General features: G+C 36.1%; 1 protein-coding gene across 5 annotated transcripts in view; it reads left to right on the top strand.

Annotated features, from left to right (window-relative positions):
• Positions 1 to 26,091, top strand: part of GRM7 (glutamate metabotropic receptor 7) — an 888,658-nt gene that overhangs the window by 265,967 nt on the left and 596,600 nt on the right. For all 5 annotated transcript variants that reach the window (XM_054482695.2, XM_054482693.2, XM_054482694.2 and 2 more), the window contains exon 2: positions 22,598 to 22,814. In XM_054482695.2, coding sequence (XP_054338670.1) covers positions 22,598 to 22,814 — 217 coding nt within the window. The remainder of the gene's footprint in view (positions 1 to 22,597; positions 22,815 to 26,091) is intronic.

Below are 26,091 nucleotides of genomic sequence, written 5' to 3'. Positions count from 1 at the left end.
AATTCTCACTTTGCCTCATTGATAAAATCTTTCTTGACCTGCAGATCAATTTGGTCTGCTGCTTCTCCACTCCTGAGTTTGGGGTCTCCATTGTGTTCAGTTGTATTTTGAATATACAACAATATAATTCTGCCCCTTTCAAAATAAATTTTGTCCTTTGCCTAATTATGTTCCCTTGCCAGCCTGCCTTTATCTTGATCTAGTGCCTGTTCTAGTCTAGAAATTTTATGTCTCTTTCTTCCCTTTCTTCACATTCCTTACCTTGCTTAGACTTTGGTGTGATCCAGAATCATCTTTGATAGAACTGTAACAGGTATGTTTATTTTTATGTTTTTTTTTTTAAAGGATACAGCCAAAGCCAAAGACATTAAATCAGGAATTCTATATTCTGACCAATAATGGTACTCCCTGATTCTGAAAATACTTTAGTTGAAGAAACATCCCATTTTCAGGAAAGTTCAAATGTGGAGCATAGCATGCTTAGATTTAAACATATTGATAGAGCAGGTCCTTTTATCTCACAGGGTAGAGCTACTAAAAATACAAAAATTAGACAGGCATGGTGGCTCACGCTTGTAATCCCACATTCTCAGGAAGATGAGGCAGGAGAATCGCTTGAACCTGGGAGGCGGAGGTTGCAGTGAACTGAGATCGCACCATTGCACTCCAACCTGGAGTGATATCCAGAGTGATATAGAAAATATCACTTAGGTGATGGGGATGATTGAAAACCAGATTTGGAACCTGGCAAACCCAGAATATAAAGTTTCCTAATAATTGATAGAAGATTCATTATTTTGCTAGGATAGACACAAAATTTAGCTTTTTAAGAAATTTCTCAGATTAGAACAATGATACTTTTTTCTTATTAACAGAGAGGTGATTCAGTCATTTATTAATAGACCTACTTCTATCCAGGGCTTTTTCCCCATCACAATGAGAACTTTTTGTAAAGGGAAAGAAAATGGACCCAAGAAAGAGATATTATGAAATATAATGTCTTATATTCATAATATATTTCATATCTTATATTTCATGATATAAAACATTAATGAAATATAGCCATGTTCCAGTCCCACATACTCATCTAATGTTGCCTTTTGCATCTGAAATGTTACTATGCTAGTCTAAGCTAGTCTAAGATTAATAGTTTCTTTTTTTTTTTTTTTTGGGGAAGAGTCTCATTCTGCTACCCAGGCTGGAGTGCAGTGGTGCGGATCTCAGCTCACTGCAACCTCCGCCACCTGGGTTCAAGTGATTCTCCTGCCTCAGTCTCCTGAGTAGCTGGGACTACAGGCACCCGCCACCATGCCCACCTAAGTTTTGTATTTTTAGTAGATATGGGGTTTCACCTTGTTGGCCAGGCTGGTCTCAAACTCACTGACCTCAAGTGCTCCACCTCTCTTGGCCTCCTAAGTGCTGGGATTACAGCCGTGAGCCACCATGCCCGGCCTAATAGTTTTTTATTAGCTGCACATGGAGGCTAATCTCAGTCAATAGACTGAGGCAGGAGGATCACCTAAGCCCAAGAGATGGAGGCCAGTTTCGGAAACATAGCAAGATGAGTCTCAAAAACAAAACTTAGAACATTTTCCTTATTTCTGATTTCATCCCACTCCCCTCATATGTCTTTCATAGAGTATGCATAAGATCAAGATTGCTTGTTTGGGGAAAAAATAATCTGAGATTAAAAAAAATCCCTTTGCATAACAAATTTTTAGAGCTTGCATCCAGATGACTAAAGATAAGGTTATAATGTCTTCTTAATCCATTCTGAGTTAATCCGTTTTCACAACAAACTGCACATTTATTTATTTTCTACCTTTTGAACACTTACATTCATTTATCTCTGGGTACCCTGTTGGGCTACATTCCATATTGTGAAGTGACAGCTTTTCATCAGCCTTAGAAGGGATATTTTGCAAAATGACTGTTTCACATCACTCTATACCCATATTAGAGACCTGTTGGCAGTAAAAATATTTACAGTGAGAGGGCTGTCTTTTTTGTTCACATTTTCTGTTGTAGTTGCTGTCATCTTTGCAACTGCTTTTCTTCTCAGGGCAGTGAACCAGCTAACTACACCATCTCCTGAGTGTCTATTTTGAGGGTGAGAGGCTTGCTTTGTTTCTGTTGATAGAAATGGGATTTATCCGTGAAAATTGACAACTGAATTGTCACCTTCCCCTCAGGTGGTTTCCTAATTATAATTTGTTCTGTGCCATGTCAGGAAACAGAAGAATAGAAAATCAGAATCTTTTTTACTGCTGCAAAGCAAACAGGATCAGGACAGCCTGGGAGCCAGGGAAAATCACACTGGAAATAGCTCAAAGTTCCTGGTGGGTTGTGAAGATGGGCTATTTGGGAAGGTTACTCAGGTGGTTCAAATTGCCTAGGGCCCTAAGCGAACTTGAATAATAATAGGCCAGTGATTTCTATCCCAAAATAGGCTGCTGCTCTGGTACTTTGTTAAGATTTGAAATTACCTTTCTGAAAGTGCCATCTATTACCATAACTCTGCACAGAAACACCGACTTATAAGTAGATCAACAGAGGTCAAATGTGTGGCACTCAGGCATAGAGCAGTACATTGAAAATCCCCCCTAATGTGTTAATTGCCGTGCTCCAGAAAGCATGCTGCAGTAAACCCTAGTCACATATGAAAGCCCGAAGGTTTGTCAACTTCCATAGGAGTATGAACCGGTGGTTGAATGACTGATAATGCTTGGAAATGCCTAGGCATTTTGCTTCTCATTGTGTTGTTTTATATATGAGCTTTTACTATTTCCTGGGCTATGTGGGGTGAGGGAAAGTACTGAGTTAGCTACTACCACTCATATTATGGGGAATTTTAAGTGTTCTTATTAACAAAAAGTCAAATATCTCAAGATAAATGTGTTGTTGTTGTGAGAAACCATTTGGGTTGCCCCCTCCTCTCTGCTTCTCCTTCCTCCTCTTTAGTCTCTTTTCCTTCTACCTCTTTCACTTTGTTAATCTCCTCATGGCCCATCATATATCTCTATCTCTCTGGCTCACTGCTGTGATGTTTCTCCATTCTTTCTCATAGCCAATGAACTAAATTTGTTAAGAAATCATTTGGACACTATGTCCCTGAGGTATTGAGAACAAGGTGCACACAAATCTATTTTTAAAAGTTGAGTAAATTTCAATTATTTAAATGTCCTACTTTATGGAAATTATGCAAAGGTGGCCAGTGGCCAGAATCATGAGCTCTTGACTAGTAGCTGAAAACATCTCCAAACTGGCATGATGCCTTTCTTAAAAACAGCTCATTCTACTAAAGAGTAATGTCAGTTGTAAAAAATTATCTGACACTCTTCTTCCAGAAAGGTGGAAGGATATATATGGAGAGACAGTCTTCCATTCACAGTTCTAGACAGCAACCACATTTACTCCATATTGACAGGGTCACACCTTTCTCTCCCCTCAACACCTGGATAAGAAAGATTACATCTCTTTGAGTTTCTAACATCTTCCACAAGATGACTCCAATGAAGTGTTCAGGAAACAGACTGGGCTGAGAAATGATCAGACGAGTTAATGGGGATAGATTCCCCACCACTACAAAGAAAATAATTGATAGCATCTAACCCTAATAACCTGAATAACAGTATCTTATATAAATTTGAGTTAATAGTTCAGCATCCACTTTTCTGTTTAGCGGTATCTGCTAAATTCAAAGCAGCTGCTTTCTACTCCATGTTAGTATTCTTTAGCAAAGCTTCTAGTTAGGATAATCCTTAGGATATATAAACGTTTTGGTTTTATTTTTCCTCTTAATACTAACTAGGAAGGTGTATTTTAAAAGTTATATATAACATATACAATATTTTTGTAGTTAGTAATATATGGAGTATAATTGTAAATTTTATGTGTATGCTACACACCCATAAATGAGACATGTACAAATGCATTGGTTTCAAATCTAAAAGAAACTAGTTTGGGATCTTTTGACTTTTTTTGTTTGTTTTACTTCCAATACTGTTTGCCTAACCCCAATGATCAATTTTCAAATTTGGATAATTTTAAGAGAATTATCTATGAGATGTGAAGTCAAAGCTTTTTAATATGCTTAATGATTTGCTTTTGGTAATAGATTAAGATCAGAATGAAAAGTAGACCTTTTCTGTGGCATAATAGTGCCAGCATGGGGAAATAGAATTATTTCGAGTAGGAAACACACGCTATAATTTTAGAGAGATAAAGGTGAAAGATGGCCAATAAAAGACTAGAAGAGTTCAAAATTAAATATATATGTGTTACATATTACTCATATATAATATTTATAATAATATTTATATGGGTCCCTTTACTTTACAAAGCTGGTGGATATAAAGTATTGATCTTCCAGAGTCCATTTAAAATTTGATTGCTACACTTGTTTTTCAGAGTGTAGCCATTCACTGTAAAAAATAAAATGCATCTCATCATTTTGCTTGATATTTTAGCTGGGAAGTTATCTTTTTATTCTTCCTATTCATTTTCTATGCATGAATATACACATGACTCAAGTTTGACTGCTGGAAACCAGACACCTAATACCCTTAATTCATTGCCCCAGGTTGCAAGGTCTGATCATGATGACATCTAGAATCTCATGGGTTATTTGAGATTATGTTTTACAGCTCTAGGTATTTTTCTGCCCTTAGTAACAGAAAAATTTTAAAAATCAGACTTCCTCTTTTTTTTTTTATTTCTGAGATGGAGTCTTGCTCTGTCACCTAGGCTGGAGTGCAGTGGCGCGAACTGTGTTCACTGCAACCTCTGCCTCCCAGGTTCTGCGATTCTCTTGCCTCAGCCTCTCAAGTAGCTGGGATTACAGGTACCCACCACCACGCCCAGCTAATTTTTTCATATTTTAGTAGAGATGGGGTTTTGCCATGTTGGCCAGGCTGGTCTTGAACTCCTGATCTTAGGTGATCCACACGCCTTCGCCTCCCAAAGTGCTGGGATTACAGGCGTGAGCCACCACACCTGACCCAGACTTCTTAGTTGCCCAAACTGGAGCAGGTTAAGGGAGCTACCTTTTCAATCCATGGAGAAACATTATGGCAGAAAAGAGCACAGGAATCTCAATAAACTATCATAAAGTTGCTTTTAAGCTGAAGTTGGGAGAAAATGTTGCTTTCTGAAAGATTCTTAAACTTGCTCATGTTAAAATTCAAGAGAGTCTTTGGTAGGAGAAAGTTGAACGTGTTTAGTCCACATTCACGGATGTTCATAGCAGAGTTGGTATGTTATAAAGACAGTACCGTTAGGAGTGCACCGATTTAGTAGCTGGGATGCTTTCATGGAAACAGAAGCACTATTTGGGGTCATTGCTAGGTGACCCTAATGGAATTGTATTTTTGACATCATTTGCTACCTGTGATCAACAAACAATTGATATCCTACTAGAGAATTATTGCCTACTTACTTTGTCTTCTTTGCCTTCTACACAAATACTTCAAAGATTGATTTAGCCACACATAAATGGTCAACCGTATCTGTTTACAAGCTCTCTAGCCTAAAGCTGCACATGATCAACTCTTATCCATCCATGATTGTGGCAGATAATATCCATTCCATCTATATTCCTTAGTCTTTCTTAGTCGAAGAACTAAGCTTGATTCAAGGTGACAATATACTGGCTAAAAAATTACATTTTTCAAAAATCAGTTCTTGCAACTAAGTGTGATTCATGAGACTATTTCAGACAATGGTGTATAGGTGGAAGTGTTGTATGCCCAGCTGGGAAGGTAACATGGAAAGACTTCACCCAACAAAAACAACTGCCCATTTGTCTTTTTCCATATCCCCTTTCTTACTGCTTGAGATGAGTTCATGATTGCTGGAGCTTCAGCAGACATCTGAAACTAGGAACAACATTGAGAATGGAATTGACATTCTAGGACAGCGCTACAAAAGTAGCCTGGGTCCTTGGTGACTGGAACTTCCATACCAGCTCTGAATTCTTTACCTGTCAACTTACTATGTGAGAAAGACAAAAACATATTTTCAAGCAATTGTTATTTTTATTTTCTATTTTTGCAAGCAAACCAGTAAATAATTGGTATTGCTTAATCATCAAAATGAGTCTTTTTAAAATTTTGAAATCAAATATACAGAGGGACTAAACACTTTAGCAGAGCAGTATAGATTTTTGGAAACATCACTACACGACCTAGTCAAGAGTTGTGATTCCAGTTGTTTCTCATTAACTCTATGGCAATGTGGCTTTTGGAAAATAACTTTTCCTCTCTGAGCATTGTTTTCTTCCATAAAAGTAGAGATCTGACTCGGTTAGCACTAACATTCCATCTTTGACCCATTGAGATACCTTGTCCTGACTAAAACGTCCCTCATAACCTTGAGTCTAAAGGCCACGATCAGGAAGAGAACACAATTCCCAAGTCCAGTCAAGATTTACCTTTAATAAGAATTCATGGCTTATGGGCTGGGCGTGGTGGCTCACGCCTGTAATCCCAGCACTTTGGAAGACCGAGGTGGGTGAATCATGAGGTCGGAAGTTTGAGACCAGTGTGGCCAACATAGTGAAACCCTGTCTCTACTGAAAATACAGAAAATTAGCCGGGTGTGGTGGCAGGCACCTGTAATCCCAGCTACTTGAGAGGCTGAGGCAGGGGAGTTATGTAAACCCGGGAGGTGGAGGTTGCAGGGAGCCGAGAACACACCATTGCACTACAACCCCAGTGACAGTGCAAGACTCTGTCTCAAAAAAAAAAAAGAAAAAAAAAGATAAATGGCTCATGGAGAGGATTAGTAGCTCTATCTCCAAATCTTCCCTGAAGCAAACTTGTTAAAATACAGCTAGTGGTTTTGGCACTGATGACATTCTCTCTCTCTCCTTCAATCTCCCCAGGAAGCAGTCAACCTAAAATGCAATTACATGCAAAAAAGATTCAGTCATGGTAATTGGAAGATGATATGGCGGCAGGTGATGTGATAGCAAAAGTCAGTTTCTGGATGCAGGGAAGGAATATTGAAAATGTTAGATTCTAGAAGAAATCAGTATTTCTAACAATGTGCAATGAAGGGAACCTACCAGGCTACTCCAGCCTGAAAATACCTTGGAAATTTTACAGGAAGTATTTCTTCACTCACTCACTCACACACACACACACACACACACACACACACTCACACACGTGCGCAAGGAATTATATCAGGATTTATTAGTCCTGAATAAACTTCACTAGCATTGTGAATCTAAGGCTAAGACTTTCCCTTCCAAAAGCTTTATTATTTATTTTCCCTTTTCTATTCTTATATATTCATCCAGGAGCTAGGAAGGACTGACAAAAAAAAAATAGGCAAATGCTCAGCTTTGCTTCTTCCACCAAGATCTGTGATCTGTAGGCAGGAGAGATTCTTATTACCAAAGTGAGTAAAGTTCTTACTCCCTCTAACAGCAGGGAGTGACCTGCTTCAAATGTCAAATGGAACCATGAAAACCTTTTGTCACAGGGCCCTCGTTGAACAATCAATGACACTTCGTCTAATTGAATCCTTGGGGAGTGATGCCGGTATCCTCATGGAAGGGCCTCTTAGATATTATGTTAGAGGTATTTGGGTCTCAGTAGCTGTTGAGGTGTCTGTGCATCTCTTATCTATCCTTCTAAGAGTGCAGTAACATATGTTATAAATATTCTGTATATTTTATTTTATTTTTTATTTTTGAGTTAGAGTCTCGCTCTGTTGCCAGGTTGGAGTTCAGTGGCACGATCTCGGCTCACTGCAACCTCTGCCTCTCATGTTGAAATGATTCTTCTGCCTCAGCCTCCTGAGTAGCTGGGACTACAGGCGCACGCCACCATGCCCAGCTAATTTTTGTATTCTTAGTAGAGACGGGGTTTCACCATGTTGTCCAGGATGGACTCGATCTCTTGACCTCGTGATCCACCTGTCTCGGCCCCCCAACATGCTGGGATGCTGGGATTACAGGCGTGAGCCACCGCACCCAGCCTATTCTGTGTATTTTATTAGTCCAGAAAAGTAATTATTATAATAGGGGAAGAAACAAAGTAAATTTAGACGGGGATTGATTTTGTTTATTTTATCACCTTGCCACATCATTTTCTCCAGCTGTAAATCAGGTGGGACAATGGACTCTACCCTCAAGCTAGGAAAGTGTCTCTCATTTCTTCAAAGGACACCTACTTCATTACTTTATGAATTTGCTTTTACCATTTCTCTTCATTGGGAAAGGCTTTCATTTGCTCTTTTGCTAAAGGAAATCTGCCTCCTCTCTCCCAATTAGCTTAAAAACACCTTTTGCTCATACATTGCCTAAACTTCCAGTTTTAAAGAGCTGTTCTTTCTTCAGTGACCTTTTAGTGTTTTATTTAGACTGGTGCCCCCAGCAACAATGTGGTTACTGAGAAACAATAACCATATAAAATTAAAATACATATTCTGGGGGGAAAGGGATTATGGGTCAAATACGCTTTGTACAAGCTACATATTATATTCCTTACTTGGTGTGTAACAAAATGTAAATACACTCATGCAGTTATTTATTCATTATTTAAATAATTCCTGGGTACCCACAAGCATATGTAGAGCTGGCCTACCTCATTAATTACCATATCTGCAGTGCCTCAAATATACAAATTTTAAAAAGAAAAAAAAAGGTCATATGCTACTGATGGGGTATTGTATTATCTGAATTAAATGATAAGGAATTACCATGCAGAAATCATATAAATCTTTTTTTGCTAGTAAGAAACGCTAAATGCTCATTTTCTTAGACTATGAGGCATATCAAAGGTTGAAAAAAGAAAGAAAGCATAGCTTACCTCCTTTTATAAGAATAAAATAACTAAATAAAAATTTTTTGTCAAGTAAGCCTCTTTCAGGAAATCAAAGGATCAACACAGATTTAATTTCACCTTCTGGAACATCTACATCTGTGGTCTTTTCAATGAGAATGTGCCCAAGGCTCGCTTGACGCTGAAAGTGGCTTCGGAATCATTAAGTGAAGATTTCACCATGTTCCATAGAATTTCTGTTAAGTGCACTTTATTGTTCACTGACTTGTTGAAAACTGGAATTGCCATACAGCGTACCATGTAGTTTACTTGAATATTCAATAAACCATAACACTCCATTTTCAACTCTACTGAATAATCAATTTTTTTTTACTAGAACATACTTACACAGGTGGTGATGGTTTTCAAAAAATCATGTGGATTTAATTTCATTCTGTCCCGGAAAAGTATATTTTCACTTTAAGAAGTTCCTGGCTGTGTCCATGTAACGGACTCAGCACTGCAGCTGTGTTGTCGTTGTGCATTCTACTGAGACACCAGGTGATTGAAGATGGCTAGGAAACACAAGGAGCTCTGATAATGGGGAAAGTTTGGCAAGTAGAAAGCAAAATGTGAAAAGTAGAGAGAGAATATGAAATGTTAAAAATAGCTTTTTCTTCTATTTTCATTTTGTGACTACAGAGTGATGGTTGAGATTCCCCTTTTGCACAGACAGACCTCCAGCCCAGTAGTCCCCAACTGTGACAATGTTCCTCCACCCCCAATACCATGCACACATGAGGTGATAATTTGCATTGCTGGAAGAACTATTTGGTTTTGACAACTGGGGAATATGCTACTGGCATCTAGGCCAGGGTACTGCCACAGAGCCTACATTGCCCTGGATGGCTCCTGTAGCCCTCACAACAAAGCATTACCTAGCCCAAATGTCAACATCACCAAGTTTGAGAAATCCTGCTCTACAGAGATTTGACATTTATATTGCTAGCAAAATACCTCAGAAGTCAACCTTTAGTGTTTGGTAAGCCAAACTTCTATGTATGAGATGCTAGCTCTTGAGGCCTGGAAAAAGTCTAGGATCGTATTTAATCAATATAAAAAATATAAATAGAAATCTTATTCTGTTTAGTTTTTGTTTCATAATATATGGTTGTCTATAGGGATTAATCCTAGGTTACTGACCAGCAGGAGTTCATAGACAATTAAGATTAGGAAGGAGGCTGAGAGGTCATAAAAATTATATTTCTCCTTTGCTTTTCTCTGTTCCTCTAGGTAAGTGTATGCTGATGGTTTCTGGGATACCATGTTGAGATGGAAAGACCTCCGTTGTATTATGTCATTGAATGCTGTGGGAATATGGAAGAAAGTATTTCTCTAATCTACAGATGGTCTCAGAAAGCCTTGTTACATACTACACACACACACATGCAACCCCTCACATACTTATAACTAAGACGTCTATTTAAGCAAATAGCACCAGACAAAATAGCAATGTATATTAGTATGGAATGTGCAACTTTCATTTTGTAGGTATTTCATCTTAACCCTGTGATGTGTCTTGGGATCGTAAGATTAGCCTCATAAGGTTAAAAGTTGCAGCTTTTTCCTTATTTTCTACGTTCCATAAAAAAATGGGATGAGACAAGTTCTAAGTGATATTCTATCTCTATTCCTGAGCCTAATATTTTCAAAATATGAGGTGTGTAAGATGACTAGGTTTCCCCACTGTTGCCTGGCAAAATCATCATCATCATCATCATCATCAGCATCATCATCATCATCATCATCATCATCAGTAACCGTAGACCTATATGGTTTCCTCTCAGATATTTTATTTTAAAAAAGTTTCTTTCATCTAGAAGTTCTGACCACACCTTGATATTGCATTTGCTTGTTCATTTTGGTCTGGATCAGGCCATATTACTTCTCTTGAAGCTAAAGGGATCCTGCGTTCTGATTGGTCAACTTGGACCACCATCTGGATTCTGAAGTACAGCCATGTCTCCCTAAACCACAGGAATTCAGGGATAAGAAATGGTGGTTCGTCAGGCAAACCTGGGAAATGTAACCATTTCCAGGGAAAGGTACACATAGGCTAGATGGGCACAAACAGTGAATATGACAATAATATTTCCACCTATAACAGGTTGTTGCAAAAATTTATGAGATTATATATATAGAGTACCACATTTAACAATACCCACTACATATAAAGATTTAGTAAAGCAATAAGCATTCTTTTAAACATGTGCTATAACAAATATAATTTGCAATCCACACACAAAAACTACTTGGATTTCAAGAAAATGGTTACAAACCACTCACAGAATGCTGAAGGTGTTTGGCGTTATGTAATTAGAGAGATGAAAAGTGAAGAAAAAAAAAGTTGCAATAATTGATGATAATTTCCATCATGAGTAAAGTTGTGTACAACTCCAGATTTTAAGCTAATTCAAGATTATCAGTTAGCTCTCAGTAGTTTGGAATAAATTAATAAAAATTAAATTACCCCCAAATTAGAATTGCTGCCCAACCATCCTATGTGAGCAGAGATGATATCTAGGAAGGAGATAAGTATAAATCAAAGGGAGTGATGTTTCAAAGAATTAGCCTGAAATGGTTCTTCAATGATTTTCCCTTTTGGGTGATCCATATCAATAAAGCTTAATAAGAACTAAGAGTGAAATTACTGCTAACTGTGAACTTAATAATGCCCCACTGGGAGTTCATTAATATCTCAACAGGTACACTGAAGCATTATCTTAATTGCACATGATACTTTCAAAAATTCACCTTTTACAAGTTTTGTGGAAACTATCCTCTAGAACTAGCATTAGTGAATTTTGTTTTGCCTTTCTGTATTGCAATTTTGCACTGCCCACATATGCAAATCCCCCAGGAACAAATGAACCACATTCGCCTTCCAAAAAGTAAGATACTCCTCAGGTGACTGTCCTTGCTACAGGCAATGTGCTTATAATACAAAGCAGAATACAATAAAGAGAGGAAGAATATAATATAAAAAAGAATAATATACTGAGAAAGAATGTAATATAGAGAAAAAATATAATATACAGAGAAATAATACAAAAAGGAAGAAAATTAACATGCATGAAAACGATTTCAGAACTTTCATTGTGTTCTGAATAAATAAAATAATTTCCTTTATGTAAATATTTAGAAATTTATTTTTATGAGAACTAAGCTTGCAATGGAGCAGTGGTGGAAATTTGGATTTTTAAACATTTGTATTAATGTTTTCTAGAAGACATCTGTACTTGAGTCTTCAGTGACAAATATTGACAGTAAGATGATGCCTAAGCGAGTATGTTTCCAAACCTAGGAGATCCTTCTGCCTAGTAACAGTTTACTATGTAATAATTATGGGATAAAATTAAACTTGGCTCAATCTTGTAAACATTTAGAAAGTGAAAGTGCATCATACATGCATAATATTTCTTTTTTTTATTAGAAATGACATATAATTATTTTCTCTGGATTTGTTTAATATATTATTTTTATCCATTTTTTTCTATTTTAACTTGACAGTAGTAATGTTAACATCAAGTAAAATGAGGACCCAAGACCATAAACACTGTATTTGCTATGTGGGCCTGGCAGCCTGGTTCCTGAGGGGAGACGAGTTAAGGAAAAGGCAGGGCAGAATCTGCCTCTTTAAAATGACAAATCCTAGTTATGTCTGGCTGAGTTTGAATCCTGAGGCATTATAGTTTATGTTGCCTAGGTTGTCAGGAACTAAGGCCTAAGAAAAAAAAAAAACAGAGTGAGCAGCTTCCTAAATGACTACCTTGGTCCCTTTACCTTTGATCTTCCATCCAAATGATAGCTTTCTTTCTCCTACATTCCAGTGTTGAGGAAAGAAATCCCCAAAAAAGTATGCCAAGGAAAAGAAAAGGTGAGAAAAAGTATTTACCCTGGAGCCTAAAGCAGCCCATCAGAGACCTACCCAGGACAAGAAAAACTCCCAAATACTGTGAGTGTCTCTGGCCACACTAACTTTGTGGATGAGGAGTAGCTCAAAGAAATCTGTTCTCTTAGCTTATTCCATTTTATCCATTTCCTGGCATACCCATTTCTTCAAAGAATACTGATCAGTTCCTATTCTGTTCCCAATAGAGTGGTATCCAATGGTGAAACAATGATGAGCAAGGTCTTTTTCTTCCATAAAGGTAAACACTCTTAAGGAATGGTGAGAACAATAAACAGATAATGATACAGATAATGGTTTAATTAGAACTGTGGCACGTGTTACCAAAGAAAACTACCATGTTCCGGAAGAATCCATCAATTGATCTTCCTCTAAATTCACTGTGCTTTCTGGGGCAAACATTGTAGATGTTAGGGCAGAGCCTTGAGCACCTTTTAGTGATTAATGTGTGCTGTTTATTGGATATAACTTAACTGTTGATCATTCTTTCAGTCAACCAAAATAATCCAACCACCACAATACATTTTATTGATGAGATATGAATATTTATGTCTCAAAAGTATATATAGAGTGTATATGATATGTTATTTATGTGTCCGTTTTAACTATTCTTGAAATTGTTTTTTCCCCTAGCATTGTTTCTCCTAGAGTTACAGAAATTCTTAGAACCATAAATTTGCATAAATATTTTAAAGGTAAAATTAGAAACAGAGAATTGGGCACTTTTTTTCTATCTTGAAAGTAAGATCTGAATTTGGGAAACATTACATCTGATGACTTGAAAGAGTATGATTTTTATTGCTGTTTTTATTCCCTGTTTGCTTGTTTATTTTTAACAATGGCCAGGAAAGTTGACTTCAACATAAAATTTATATGATAATTTTGAGGCATGAGAATTGCTCTCAAATCTTGATTACTTGAAATGAGTTTTCTGTCTTGTCATCAGTGTCACCTGACTAGTGCCTTGAGAGAAATAATTGGAGAAATTGAAAAGATTTGAGTTGAGAAAAAAACTTGGGGGAGAGAGATGCTTTTATAACTAGTTGGAGACCCTCATAGAGAAGTGAAATTAGTTCTGCATCTAACTGTGAAAGGCAGAAAAAGCATAGAGGATTATGGACATGCAGGTGTTGGTGGCCCAATATTTGGAGTGGTGGCAATTCAGGACCAGAAAAATCCACATAATGTCTACTCTTCATTGGAACATCATTAAGAGGGAGTGTGAATGCCATATAGACTCCTGGAGAAATAAATACATGCCATTTTATCTAATAAGTCAAATTACTGTCAGTTCATTCAAACTGAGAAATAACATAGTAACTTGAAGACAACACATCAGAGAAGACTGAGCTTCTTTAAGAAATGGAAATGTAAATATTTTATACATTAATAGTGAATTTCATAAAACATCCAAGTGCATGAGATAATATCTATGTAGTGCTTTAATTTTAAAAATTCCTGTTTCTATAGATATAATTTTATATAAAAATGCATAAAAGTGATAATGATATGCCAGTAAATATTTTTTGTTCTTAAAACACTGGCTATTCACTTGGCTATCTACTCAAAAACAAAAAACAAAATCAAAGTCCTAGCCCATAACAGATAATATATATTAAGTAGATCCTAGATGCATTAAAATGTTTAAATTTAAAAATCAGTTATGCAAATATATAATCATAAGCTATAGGTGACAATATGCCCAATCAACAAGACGTTAGACCCTTTTTATCACTGAGAGCTAAGAAGCTATAGATATAGTAGATCAGAAGAAAATGTTTTTGTATATCAAAGATACCATGAATAATACTAATAGTTACATATTCCTCTTTCACATTAAAATAAATACATAATCACTTTATAGGCATACTGGTAGACATGAAAAGAAGGTTCTTTGTACTTTATTTAAGCAAAGAAGAGTGAGAAGTTAAAATGTTAAGTAAATAATGGATTCGGTAGTATGAATATATTGTCGTGTTCATTAATGTGTTATAGCATGTGGGAAAAAAACAGACACATTTGCAAATGACTAAAGATTGAAAAATACTGGTATAAAGTTTAGTTTTTTTCACAATTTCTTTAAATCAGCAAAAGGAAAATTAATTTAGATATACACTACATTATTAGTAAACTGTAAATATATGTTACCATATATCTATATGGTAAGCCTTCATTTATAAAAGCAATGGAGACATTTATTAAATTCAGTGAAAGAAATCACAGGAAGTGCAGAATAGATTCCTAAGATGTGTTCTGTGGTTTGTACACATTTAGACTTAGCTACCTGTTAAGACCCAAAAGGATATTAAAGGCATACAATGACAAGTGTAAGCACATTATAGATAATTAACTACTACTGTTAAGTTTGACCAAAATTTCACCTTTACTATTTTTTTTAGTTTTTTTATATTACTATATATAGTGTATATACTACTTTGTACTCTATAATATACTCTATAATACATACTACATTATATAATATTATATAATATACTATATTATACTCTATAATATAATATACTATATATTATACTCTCTATATATACTATATTAACCTCTTAAAGGATTAAGGGCTATAAGTATTTGATTTTCTTAATTGGTAAAGAGAGAAAGAAAGAACACCACAGAGATTTGGATGTTTTGTCATATTTTCTTTTTACGGTACTGAACACCTCAAGGATGCTGGAAATAGTTGGTTCTACAGTGATATTAGAATGATCACAACATCTAGCATAACACAGCAACACACAGCATTCAGAATTTGTAAATTAATCTGAAGCATCAATATAAAAATGAAAAACTTAGTTTTAATCACTGCTTATTGAGTTACAGAAGCAAAAAGTCTGTAGCATTCTAAAAAGTACTGATTTAAAAAAATGCCTAGGGGAAATTTTGATTTTGTAGAGGAGACACCTTGGATATTTGGAAATGTGTTGCAGATATGAGAGTGTGAATTCATGCATAGATCTTTTCTCTGAAGGAATGGAATACCTTATGATAAAGTATCTTCAAGGAAATAAATACATTTTCTTCTCCAAACAGGATTCTAGATCGGTGTGTAGTTTAGAGTGATGTGTCGATACAGCTGATTATAAAGATACTTTCATAGGTGATGAGTCAGCAGAGATTTAGAAAAGAAAAATCTCCTCGATATTGGCCTTGGCAATGATTTTTTTGAACATCACACCGAAAGCTCAGACTACAAAAGCAAAAATAAATAAATGAGGCTTCATCAAACTAAAAAGTTTCTGTATAGCAAAGAAAACAATCAATGATGTAAAGAGACACCTAAATAAAAGAAAATATTTGGAAACTGGTATCTGATAAGGAGATAATATCCAAAATATACAAAGAACTCACACAAATCAAAAGCAGGAAAACAACTCAATTAAAAAATGGGGAAAAGACCTGAATATACATTTCTTCAAAGGAGACCTACAAATGGCCAACAGGTACATGGAAAGGTGCACAACAGCAAGGAAATGCAAATCAAGACCACAGTGTGATATCGCCTCACATCTGTTATGATGGCTATAATCAAAAAGACAAAATATAACAAGCATTGGTGAGGATGTGTAGAGAAGGTCCCTTTTGAATAGGTGAAAAAAAGGTTTTGGATGTCTCATCTTTCTCATGAGAGAGAATGAGAAGTTATAAGACTAAAGGTAGGTAGTATGTCATAAAAACCATGAAGTGGTTTACTATTCCAAGTAAGCGGAGAGAAAGGCTTAACTAGTATCACACAATGCAGGAGGAAGAACATGTTATAAAGGAAGGGAAAAAAATGAATTGTAAGCCATTCTAACCAGAATGATGTTTTCTTAAAGGGGAATTGTAGCACAGGGCTTAGGAGTAAAGGATTTAGAGATGTACTTAAAGTGAATTCCAGATTTGCCACTTACTTATACGTAACCTTCAAAGTGGTTCTTGATCTCTCTGTGTCATAGGTTCTTTATTTGTAAAATCAGAAAAACAGAAATTGTGTTAATGTGCTGTTGTGAGGATTAAAATAAAATAATGTATTACAGCTCTTAGCATGATGTTTCACACATGGGAAGACACTAAATTATAATTTATAATATTATCATTATTTTGTTATTGTTCATAGAATAGCTTTACCTAGATATCCTGAGGAAGTACAGTTCTGTGTCTCAAGTGAAAATAAGAGCATCCTATATCAATAGCAAATACGAAGAAAATGCTTTCAAGGAATGTGGTGGTAGATGGTGACACAGAGACTGTGTAAGGGTCTCCACAGTATTTTTGAAGCAAGTCATAAACTTATATAGAGAGGGAGACTTTGGGTCATATGACCTAGGAGTTCCCTTTCAATTCTAAAAGTGTCTTTCTAAATCTAAAGAAATGTCCTGCAAGTTCTAGCTAAGACTTTATATTGACAAAATAAAAAATTTAAAGATAAACTTCCTAATTTAACTATACATTTTTTTCAAGATAAGAAATTCGAATAATACTAGTTGGTTTTTAATTTCTCACTGTTCAGAAATAACAAAAGGGAAAGGAATTTTTCCTTTATCGCTCTTGTTTTTCTGGAAACTCTAGCTGAAGTAATTAGAAAACTAACTGAATCATTATAACTCGCTTACATGGAAATCCCAAGAAAATAAACTGAAAGCTATTACAACTAATAAGAATTATAACAAGGGTAGAAGACACAAAGAAAATCTACAAAAATTAATAGATTCCTATATGGCAGCAATAAAGAGATAACAAAATGAATATTTTGTCTCATACATAATGCAATGAAAATAATTATTTAGAAACAAAGTTAAGGAATGTGCAAGATTTACATGGAGACAATTATAAGATTTTAGGAAGAGCAAGAATGAACAACCAAATAGATAAAAGTAGATAATTTCCCATGGGGGAAGATAAAATGTTGTAAATATTTAAATTCTATCCAAATTTATTTATAGCTGTAGTATAATTCTCATTAAAATCTTAATGGAATTTTATTGTTAACCTAAAAATAATTATCCTAGGGCTAATAAGGAAAATTAAAAACGTGATTATCCATGATCATGTTTAAAAGGACAGCTATGAAGAGGGAGTATGCTGCAACTAAGATAGCCTCAAAATACTCTAAGCTCATAACAGCTAAAATAGTAAAACACTGGCCCAAGACTTGAAAAAAGAATCAAATAGTAGAAGATACATCCTGAAGACCTAAGGATGTTTAAGAATTTAATATAGAACAAAAGATGTTCTTTTCTGTCATTAAAGAATGATTAATTAATAATTGGTGCTAAATCAAGTAGTTAACCATTTGGAAGGAAAAAAGTATAGATTACTGTTCTTTTGTATTTAACAGCCCAAAGTAATTTCCATGTAGAGAAAGATTTAAATGTAAACCTGAAATATTTCTGTCACTCTGAGGTAGAGCGACTTAAACATTATTGTGAGGAAATACTCATAAGTATGTATAAAGGCTTGCATTAGCTCTGAGGATTTTGTTTTGATTAATGACAGTGAAAACTTGAAAAGGTTTAAATATTTAACAATGAATGTTAGGCTTAGGTTAGGTCAAATATTCATACAGCAGAACATTATGCAACCAGAAAGAAAGAGAAAAAAGGGAGGATGGAAGGAAGGGAAGGGGAGACTAAGATCCATATTTTAATAAATAATATTTATAAGCTCATAACAATAATTAATAGCTATATATGTGTAGTAGTCTGTTTTCACACTGCTATAAAGAACTGCTTGAGACTGGGTAATTTGTAAAGGAAAGAGATTTAATTGACTCACAGTTCAGCATGGCTGGGGAGGCCTCAGGAAACTTTACAATCATGGTGGAAGGCGAAGGGGAAGCAAGGCACCTTCTTCACAAGGCGGCAGGAAGAAGTGCCAAGCAAAGGAGGAAGAGCCCCTTATAAAACCTGAATCAGGTCTTGTGAGAACTCAATCACTGTCACAAGAAGAGCATGAGGGAAACTGCTCTTATAGTCCAATTACCTCCACCAAGTCTCTGGAGATGTGGAAATTATGGGGATTATGTAGATTATAATTCTTGATGAAATTTGGGTGGGGACACAAAGCCTAACCATATCAGTATGTGTGCATAACCAAATATACACACAAAGGCAATAAAGAGATACAACAAAATGTCGACAGGGATCAAAGCATTAAAATTAACCTGTTTTCTTGTGTTTGTTTCTCTACATTTTTATAAATAATATATGTTGTTAATTTTCATTAAAAAGCATACACTTATTCTAAATAGAATAGGTTATAGATGTTTTTAAATCCTATTTGATATCCATTAACAAAACCATTCCTGTGCAATAGGCAAATTTTTATGAAGAGGAAAGAATAATAAGATGACAATGTGGTCCTGTGATAAAGATTAAAAGTATTTTAGTTTTCTAAGTTCAAGAAAAAAGGCCTAAGAAGAGATGGAATATCTCTTTTTATATAGCTGGAGTGTTATCACACTAAATTGTCTTTATCAAAAGATCAAGTCTCCATTTCCAAAGAAGACTGGCAAGAGAGAAAAGGTCCAATAGCAGCAAGAGAAAGTATATCTAGATATCTGAGTGACAATTGAAGTTAATTGCTAAAGATGCCTAATTATCATTTTATCAGTTGTAGGTACCAGTAGTAGCACTCAAAATAATTACTATGTAGGCTTTAACATTAACTTGAAAGCAAGTAACTAAACATGAAGCATAACAGCCAGGACAATAAGCAACATCATATTTCATAGGTTACATAAATTATTCCAGTCTTTCATCTCTATTGCTACAAGGGATATCCTTATAAAGCCATATTTTTATCTCAGAATAAAATCCTTTTTGTCTTTCATTCCTTATTCTTGCATCATTATATTCATAGTGTCAAAATAAGCACCATTGGATAGAGGGTATATGCATGATCCTAAAGAGAAATATGGGTCTTAAGCCAGGAGATATTCCTTATTTACACTGGAAGGGATAGACCACAGATAGTAATCATTTTCAAAGGGTGCACAGTAATGAGGAAAGAAATCTGTTTCCTCAGGATTTTCATTACTAAAATTTGGGGCACGGTGTAGAAAATGCATTGCATTGGGGCACTTCACAATTCTGATGTCTTACAGCAGCTACATAAATGCAAATTCATGTAGAGGGCTGGATGTATCTTTATTAGCACACTTTCAAAGGTACAGATGGATTTTGGCAGGAAAGAAGTCTGTGCAACAGGATGAAGCTTTTACATTTCCACAAGTTGGAATTGATGGAAATGTATTGACATGCTTGGCTTCTTTCCTTTTTATTTCTTGTGAGGGAAAGCCTCTCTCTCTTTCTCCCTCTTTTCCTCCATCTTCTATTTTTCTGTCCAAAGCCTTTATTCAGTTGATATTTTTGTTACCTAAAACTTATAACCTCCAAACAACAATCGACACATAGGTAACTCATTCTGTTAAGATATTTGTATAAGCTTTACTGAGGTGCTTCTATAAGGTGTTTGAACAGCAGTCTAAGAGTGACCAGTAAAATAACTTTTAGTGGCCACGTAGTCAGTGATGTGAACAGAAGTCAGCCTGGATTCCATTAATCTACTGGCCTTCCTTTTTAATGCTTATTTAAAAAATATTTTAGTAATAATTCAGCAAAACATTATAGTTGTGAGTGTTTATAGCTTTGTGATCTGAGGCAAGGTAATATTCTTCCAAGCCTCAATTTTCTCCCTTGTAAAACAAGTTAATAATACTATAATATAGTCTAATGTAATAATGTATAGGCCGGTTCAGAGTATTTGCTGACGATTAGATAAGGCAATGCATATAAAACTTTTAGAACATGACTGGTACAAAATAAAGAGTTGAATAAACGTACATATTACTTTGAAAGCAGTAATGAAAGGAATATGTAAAAACATTTTATTGCCATAGGACAATGTGGAGAATGTTCGTGATGATGTGCAGCAGAGGACTTGGAAGTCAAATGTGGGGAATCGATAACTTTAGTAAGGAAAAACATACCATTCTTTATTTTCGATGACTATTACTCCCATGTATTAAGCACCCCTCTGTTCCAGGCATCATGCAAAGCAATGCACATTCATTTTCCCTGTTTCTCAGAACTTGTTATTAGTGATGTAACCAACTCATTCAAGTGAAATAGCTTCATCAAATTAAACACTAGCAAACAGAAATGCCAAACTCTGATCCCACATCTTGTCAATACCAAATCCTATTTTACTTGCACTAAACCTCACTATAATTGAGAAGTTGTTCAGGTAAAAGGACTCATCAGGAGACATGCAGACTTTCTCACACTGGCTTATGAATTAAGTCGGGGCAGAAAGCCTGCCCTCCAATGGTCATAGAGCAGAACTGCATCATGGACAGGCTGCGTGGAAAATGGTGGGTCGTCTGATTTCAGGGCCGCAGGACTTAACTCTAATGCTGACCTAGAAATGTTGGTGGAGAAATGTTCTTTACGGAGCCGATAACTAGCTTTAAACTATGGCAAATGGGTATACTTTAGGCAAAGGAAGGAAATAAATGGGTTAATAGTGAGTAGAATTTTCAGGGCTCAAAAAATCAACTTGAGTGTGGCTTTACCATATTTGAGCTACACTGAACTTCTGGGCTTGGTCTGAGAAAAGATCAACTGGCCTTTGGACACCCGAGAAACCTTTTGTGATAAAGCAGGGATAAGACCTGGGAGAGTTTGTAAGCAGAATTTTGTCAGAGTTGATCATTATTACGTGAAAATTAATTGTATCACTCATTATCTATTGCTTGATAGAATTAAGACAAAGAAGGGAACAAATGTTACGGTGCTTTGAAGAGGTAACTAGCACAGGGGTTCTGAAGTTAGGGACTAAGCCAGATTTCTCATCTATGATTACTTCGGGGCTGGCCTTAGGCTACCTGAAACCCCAGGCAGACATTTTTTTGCAGCTCTTTCCATGTATATAATTTAATTTAGCAAAGTAGATGTGTTAGGACTACTCACATAGCCTAATTTCCAATGATCCTAAGAAATAAATACTGCAGCAGATGAGGGAGATAATTTGATTTTTTTTCAAGGGGCCTGTGGAGTCCTAAGATGATCCTTATAGGCAAAAGTTCTAGAGCTCTTCAGGACATTTGGTGAATGCCATGTGGGGTAGAGATCAGACGGTTCCCTGAAGGGAAAAGGTAGAAATCAGAGGCCCTTGTGGCCTCCACTCAGACAGTACTGCCATCTCTCTCCCAGAATCCAAAAGAGAATTTGGAAAATTTTGAGGAAAGCCTGTCAATGTGCAAAGACCACTAGAGTAAATGCCTTGGGGGTGGGGAATTTCTCTTCCCTGGGGCAAAGGGTATTACAGAGCTACTTTAAAATGTTCTTGTGAAGAATAAATTAGATAATGCTTGTGACTTACTTAGATATTTCCTTGGAGACCATCCGCAATCAATCAATGTTAGATGGCTAATGATATCTACCCAGCATTCACAAGTTGTGCCAACTAAACCAATCTTTATATACACTCCAGCCAGGTTGTTGTATTTTTATTTCTATTGGTTTATAAGTAGTAAAGCATGATTCACCATGTTTGGTAGAATAGTCATAAATCTTTTTCTAAACAACCATGACCCTGACCTTGGAGAGATTCCCATGCTAACCTCCTTCCCTTATTCCTAAGATAAGGAAATAAAAAGGCAAGACGTTGAAGTCAATACTTTTGTGCTGCGAAGAAGTAGATGGTTGCATTTAGGTGGTCTAAAATTACATGGTGGTGTTTGGCAAAACAGGTATCCCCTTTGCAGCTCAAACCCTGTATTTTAAGTAAACTGTCATAAGTATAAATGAGTCTCTTACATCCTGATGGTGCACTCTCACATGGTGCTTTCTTGTCTTTGCAGATCCCCCAGATTAGTTATGCGTCAACGGCACCCGAGCTAAGTGATGACCGGCGCTATGACTTCTTCTCTCGCGTGGTGCCACCCGATTCCTTCCAAGCCCAGGCCATGGTAGACATTGTAAAGGCCCTAGGCTGGAATTATGTGTCTACTCTCGCATCGGAAGGAAGTTATGGAGAGAAAGGTGTGGAGTCCTTCACGCAGATTTCCAAAGAGGCAGGTAGGATGAGATTACTCTGATCAAGCTGGCTCTCTTCAAACGTCTGTGGCTTGTAGAGTTCTCTTCAGACTTTATTAAATAAACACAACAGACTCTTACATTCCCAGAGTCCTGTGAAGTACACCTGTAACGTCTTCATTTGTACGACTTTGTTGTTTTTGGAGAGATTTTCAAAGTTGTGAAACTGAGATCCCTTAAGTACTAATAGAATAAATGAAGAAAAAAAATATGTGCTAAAGTTAATATCTTACTTCTGCCTAATGAGTAATAGGGTGGATTCTAGCCTGTGTATGAAAACGTGGGAAAATGTGGCTGGATGTACCTCCCCATGAAGACTCTTCCTCTCTGCCTCTCTCCAAAATTGAGAGAATAATTTAGAATTATGTGAATGCAATCACTGTGCCACTTTGATTTGAAGAATACCTGGAATTCCTCTGAATCACTTGGCCAAAACAAAAGTAAATAAATTATCCAGGCAGTAGAATGTATTTAGACAAACAGTCTTTCAAACTTGAGATTATTTTGAGACAGTTCTCATTAGCAGCCCTTGGAGAGGATTCTCTTACGTTTGTTTATTTAGCTCAGATTGGAAGTAATGGGTTCAAATGTTTGGCCAGCTGTCTTCCAGTGGGCAGATTTTGAAAAATGAGACAAAATTCTTACACTTAGAAATTCTGACAATAAGTATTCAGGTTTCCCCATATGGATGTATTGGGTATGGTAAATACGTACAAATATGGATGCTTAGATATTCCCACACTGTTCGTATGTTAAAATTGGGTGCTCAGTGTTGTTTGTAAGCATTTCATGCAATTTAAAGTGTTATTTACCAGAACAGTTTACTGACCATAAAAGCAAACAAACAAGCAAAGCAATAGAAAGAGAGCTCCATGTTATGAGGAAAGATGTCATAAATTGTGAAGATACAGCTTTGAGTATTTGACCATCAGACTACAGATATACTCAGAAATATAGTGCTTCCGGATAGGGATGATGCTAAAAGAAAGAAACTAGGGCTTGTTTATAAATCTCATGTTTTTAATTCAGTACATCATTAGCTGTAGTTTCAAAACTTCACAGGAGATCTGTGAAGATCTGTGAGATTCTTATTCTCTTCCTTCTGACTTAAAGCTGACTAGATAGCTTCTAATCATGGTCAAGTCTCGCTCTAACCACTATTTCTGGGTTAAAATGCAACACTTAGAAAAACTTCCTTTGTTTTGTTGGCTTGGTCTTACACTTCTAGTGTCTTCTCCCACAGCGCCTATCACAGGTTAGTATAATTTCTTATTTGTTTGTTTGTTTTTCTATCTAATCTTCATGACTATAGGAGACCATGTCTGTCTCATTTTCTACTATGGCCCCAGGTGTTACATTCCTAAGGGAAAAATTTAGGCTACAATTCAGTTAGAAACTTTCTGATTAGGAAAGAAATCTTAACTCTGGCCTTGTGGCATGCTGTGATTTATAGGACTCATTAACAATTGACTTCATAAATCCCCAAAGAGGTATCTAATCATTTTTGATGACTATGTTTTTCTTTCTTTCTTTGTTTTTCTGAATCCTGCTTTGATCAAACTAAGGCTGGAGGCTGACTTAGAAAAATATCTAAAATATCAGGATGGAATAAAATAGATAAAATAAGATGAAAAGAACATATGGATAAAATAGTAAGATAAAGCTTAGAGATAAAGGGCAAATGCCATTTTGCTCTATATCATTGTTAAAAGTGAGCCTCAAAATTAACACTGAACTTTAAACTGGATGAAGCAAAGGAAGAACACTGCCCATTCTGTTACAAGATTTACAGTGTTCTTGAGGTCAAAATCATGTTGATTATTCTGTAAAGTACAGTTTTCCTTGCCTTGGAATCAAGATAAATGTTTGCTCTGGGTCTGTATAAAAAACTATGTTCTATATGAACTTTAAAGTAGTTTTTTCCAATTCTGTGAAGAAAGTCATTGGTAGTTTGATGGGGATGGCATTGAATCTGTAAATTACCTTGGGAAGGATGGCCATTTTCATGATATTGATTCTTCCTACCCATGAGCATGGAATGTTCTTCCATTTGTTTGTATCCTCTTTTATTTCCTTGAGCAGTGGTTTGTAGTTCTCCTTGAAGAGGTCTTTCACATCCCTTGTAAGTTGGATTCCTAGGTATTTTATTCTCTTTGAAGCAATTGTGAATGGGAGTTCACTCATGATTTGGCTCTCTGTTTGTCTGTTATTGATGTATAAGAATGCTTGTGATTTTTGCACATTGATTTTGTATCCTGAGACTTTGCTGAAGTTGCTTATCAAAGAGCCCGCATCGCCAAGTCAATCCTAAGCCAAAAGAACAAAGCTGGAGGCATCACACTACCTGACTTCAAACTATACTACAAGGCTACAGTAACCAAAACAGCATGGTACTGGTACCAAAACAGAGATATAGATCAATGGAACAGAACAGAGCCGTCAGAAATAATGCCACATATCTACAAGTATCTGATCTTTGACAAACCTGACAAAAACAAGAAATGGGGAAAGGATTCCCTATTTAATAAATGGTGCTGGGAAAACTGGCTAGCCATATGTAGAAAGCTGAAACTGGATCCCTTCCTTACACCTTATACAAAAATCAATTCAAGATGGATTAAAGACTTAAATGTTAGACCTAAAACCATAAAAACCCTAGAAGAAAACCTAGGCATTACCATTCAGGACATAGGCATGGGCAAGGACTTCATGTCTAAAACACCAAAAGCAATGGCAACAAAAGCCAAAATTGACAAATGGGATCTAATTAAACTCAAGAGCTTCTGCACAGCAAAAGAAACTACCATCAGAGTGAACAGGCAACCTACAAAATGGGAGAAAATTTTCGCAACCTACTCATCTGACAAAGGGCTAATATCCAGAATCTACAATGAACTCCAACAAATTTACAAGAAAAAAACAAACAACCCCATCAAAAAGTGGGCAAAGGACATGAACAGACACTTCTCAAAAGAAGACATTGATGCAGCCAAAAAACACATGAAAAAATGCTCACCATCACTGGCTATCAGAGAAATGCAAATCAAAACCACAATGAGATACCATCTCACACCAGTTAGAATGGCAATCATTAAAAAGTCAGGAAACAACAGGTGCTGGAGAGGATGTGGAGAAATAGGAACACTTTTACACTGTTGGTGGGACTGTAAACTAGTTCAACCCTTGTGGAAGTCAGTGTGGCGATTCCTCAGGGATCTAGAACTAGAAATTCCATTCGACCCAGCCATCCCATTACTGG

This window comes from Pongo pygmaeus, chromosome 2, assembly GCF_028885625.2.
Source record: "Pongo pygmaeus isolate AG05252 chromosome 2, NHGRI_mPonPyg2-v2.0_pri, whole genome shotgun sequence".
NCBI classification, from domain to species: Eukaryota; Metazoa; Chordata; class Mammalia; order Primates; family Hominidae; genus Pongo; species Pongo pygmaeus.
Note: the sequence above shows the minus strand (reverse complement) of the source record. Positions and strands in the feature narration are given on the sequence as shown.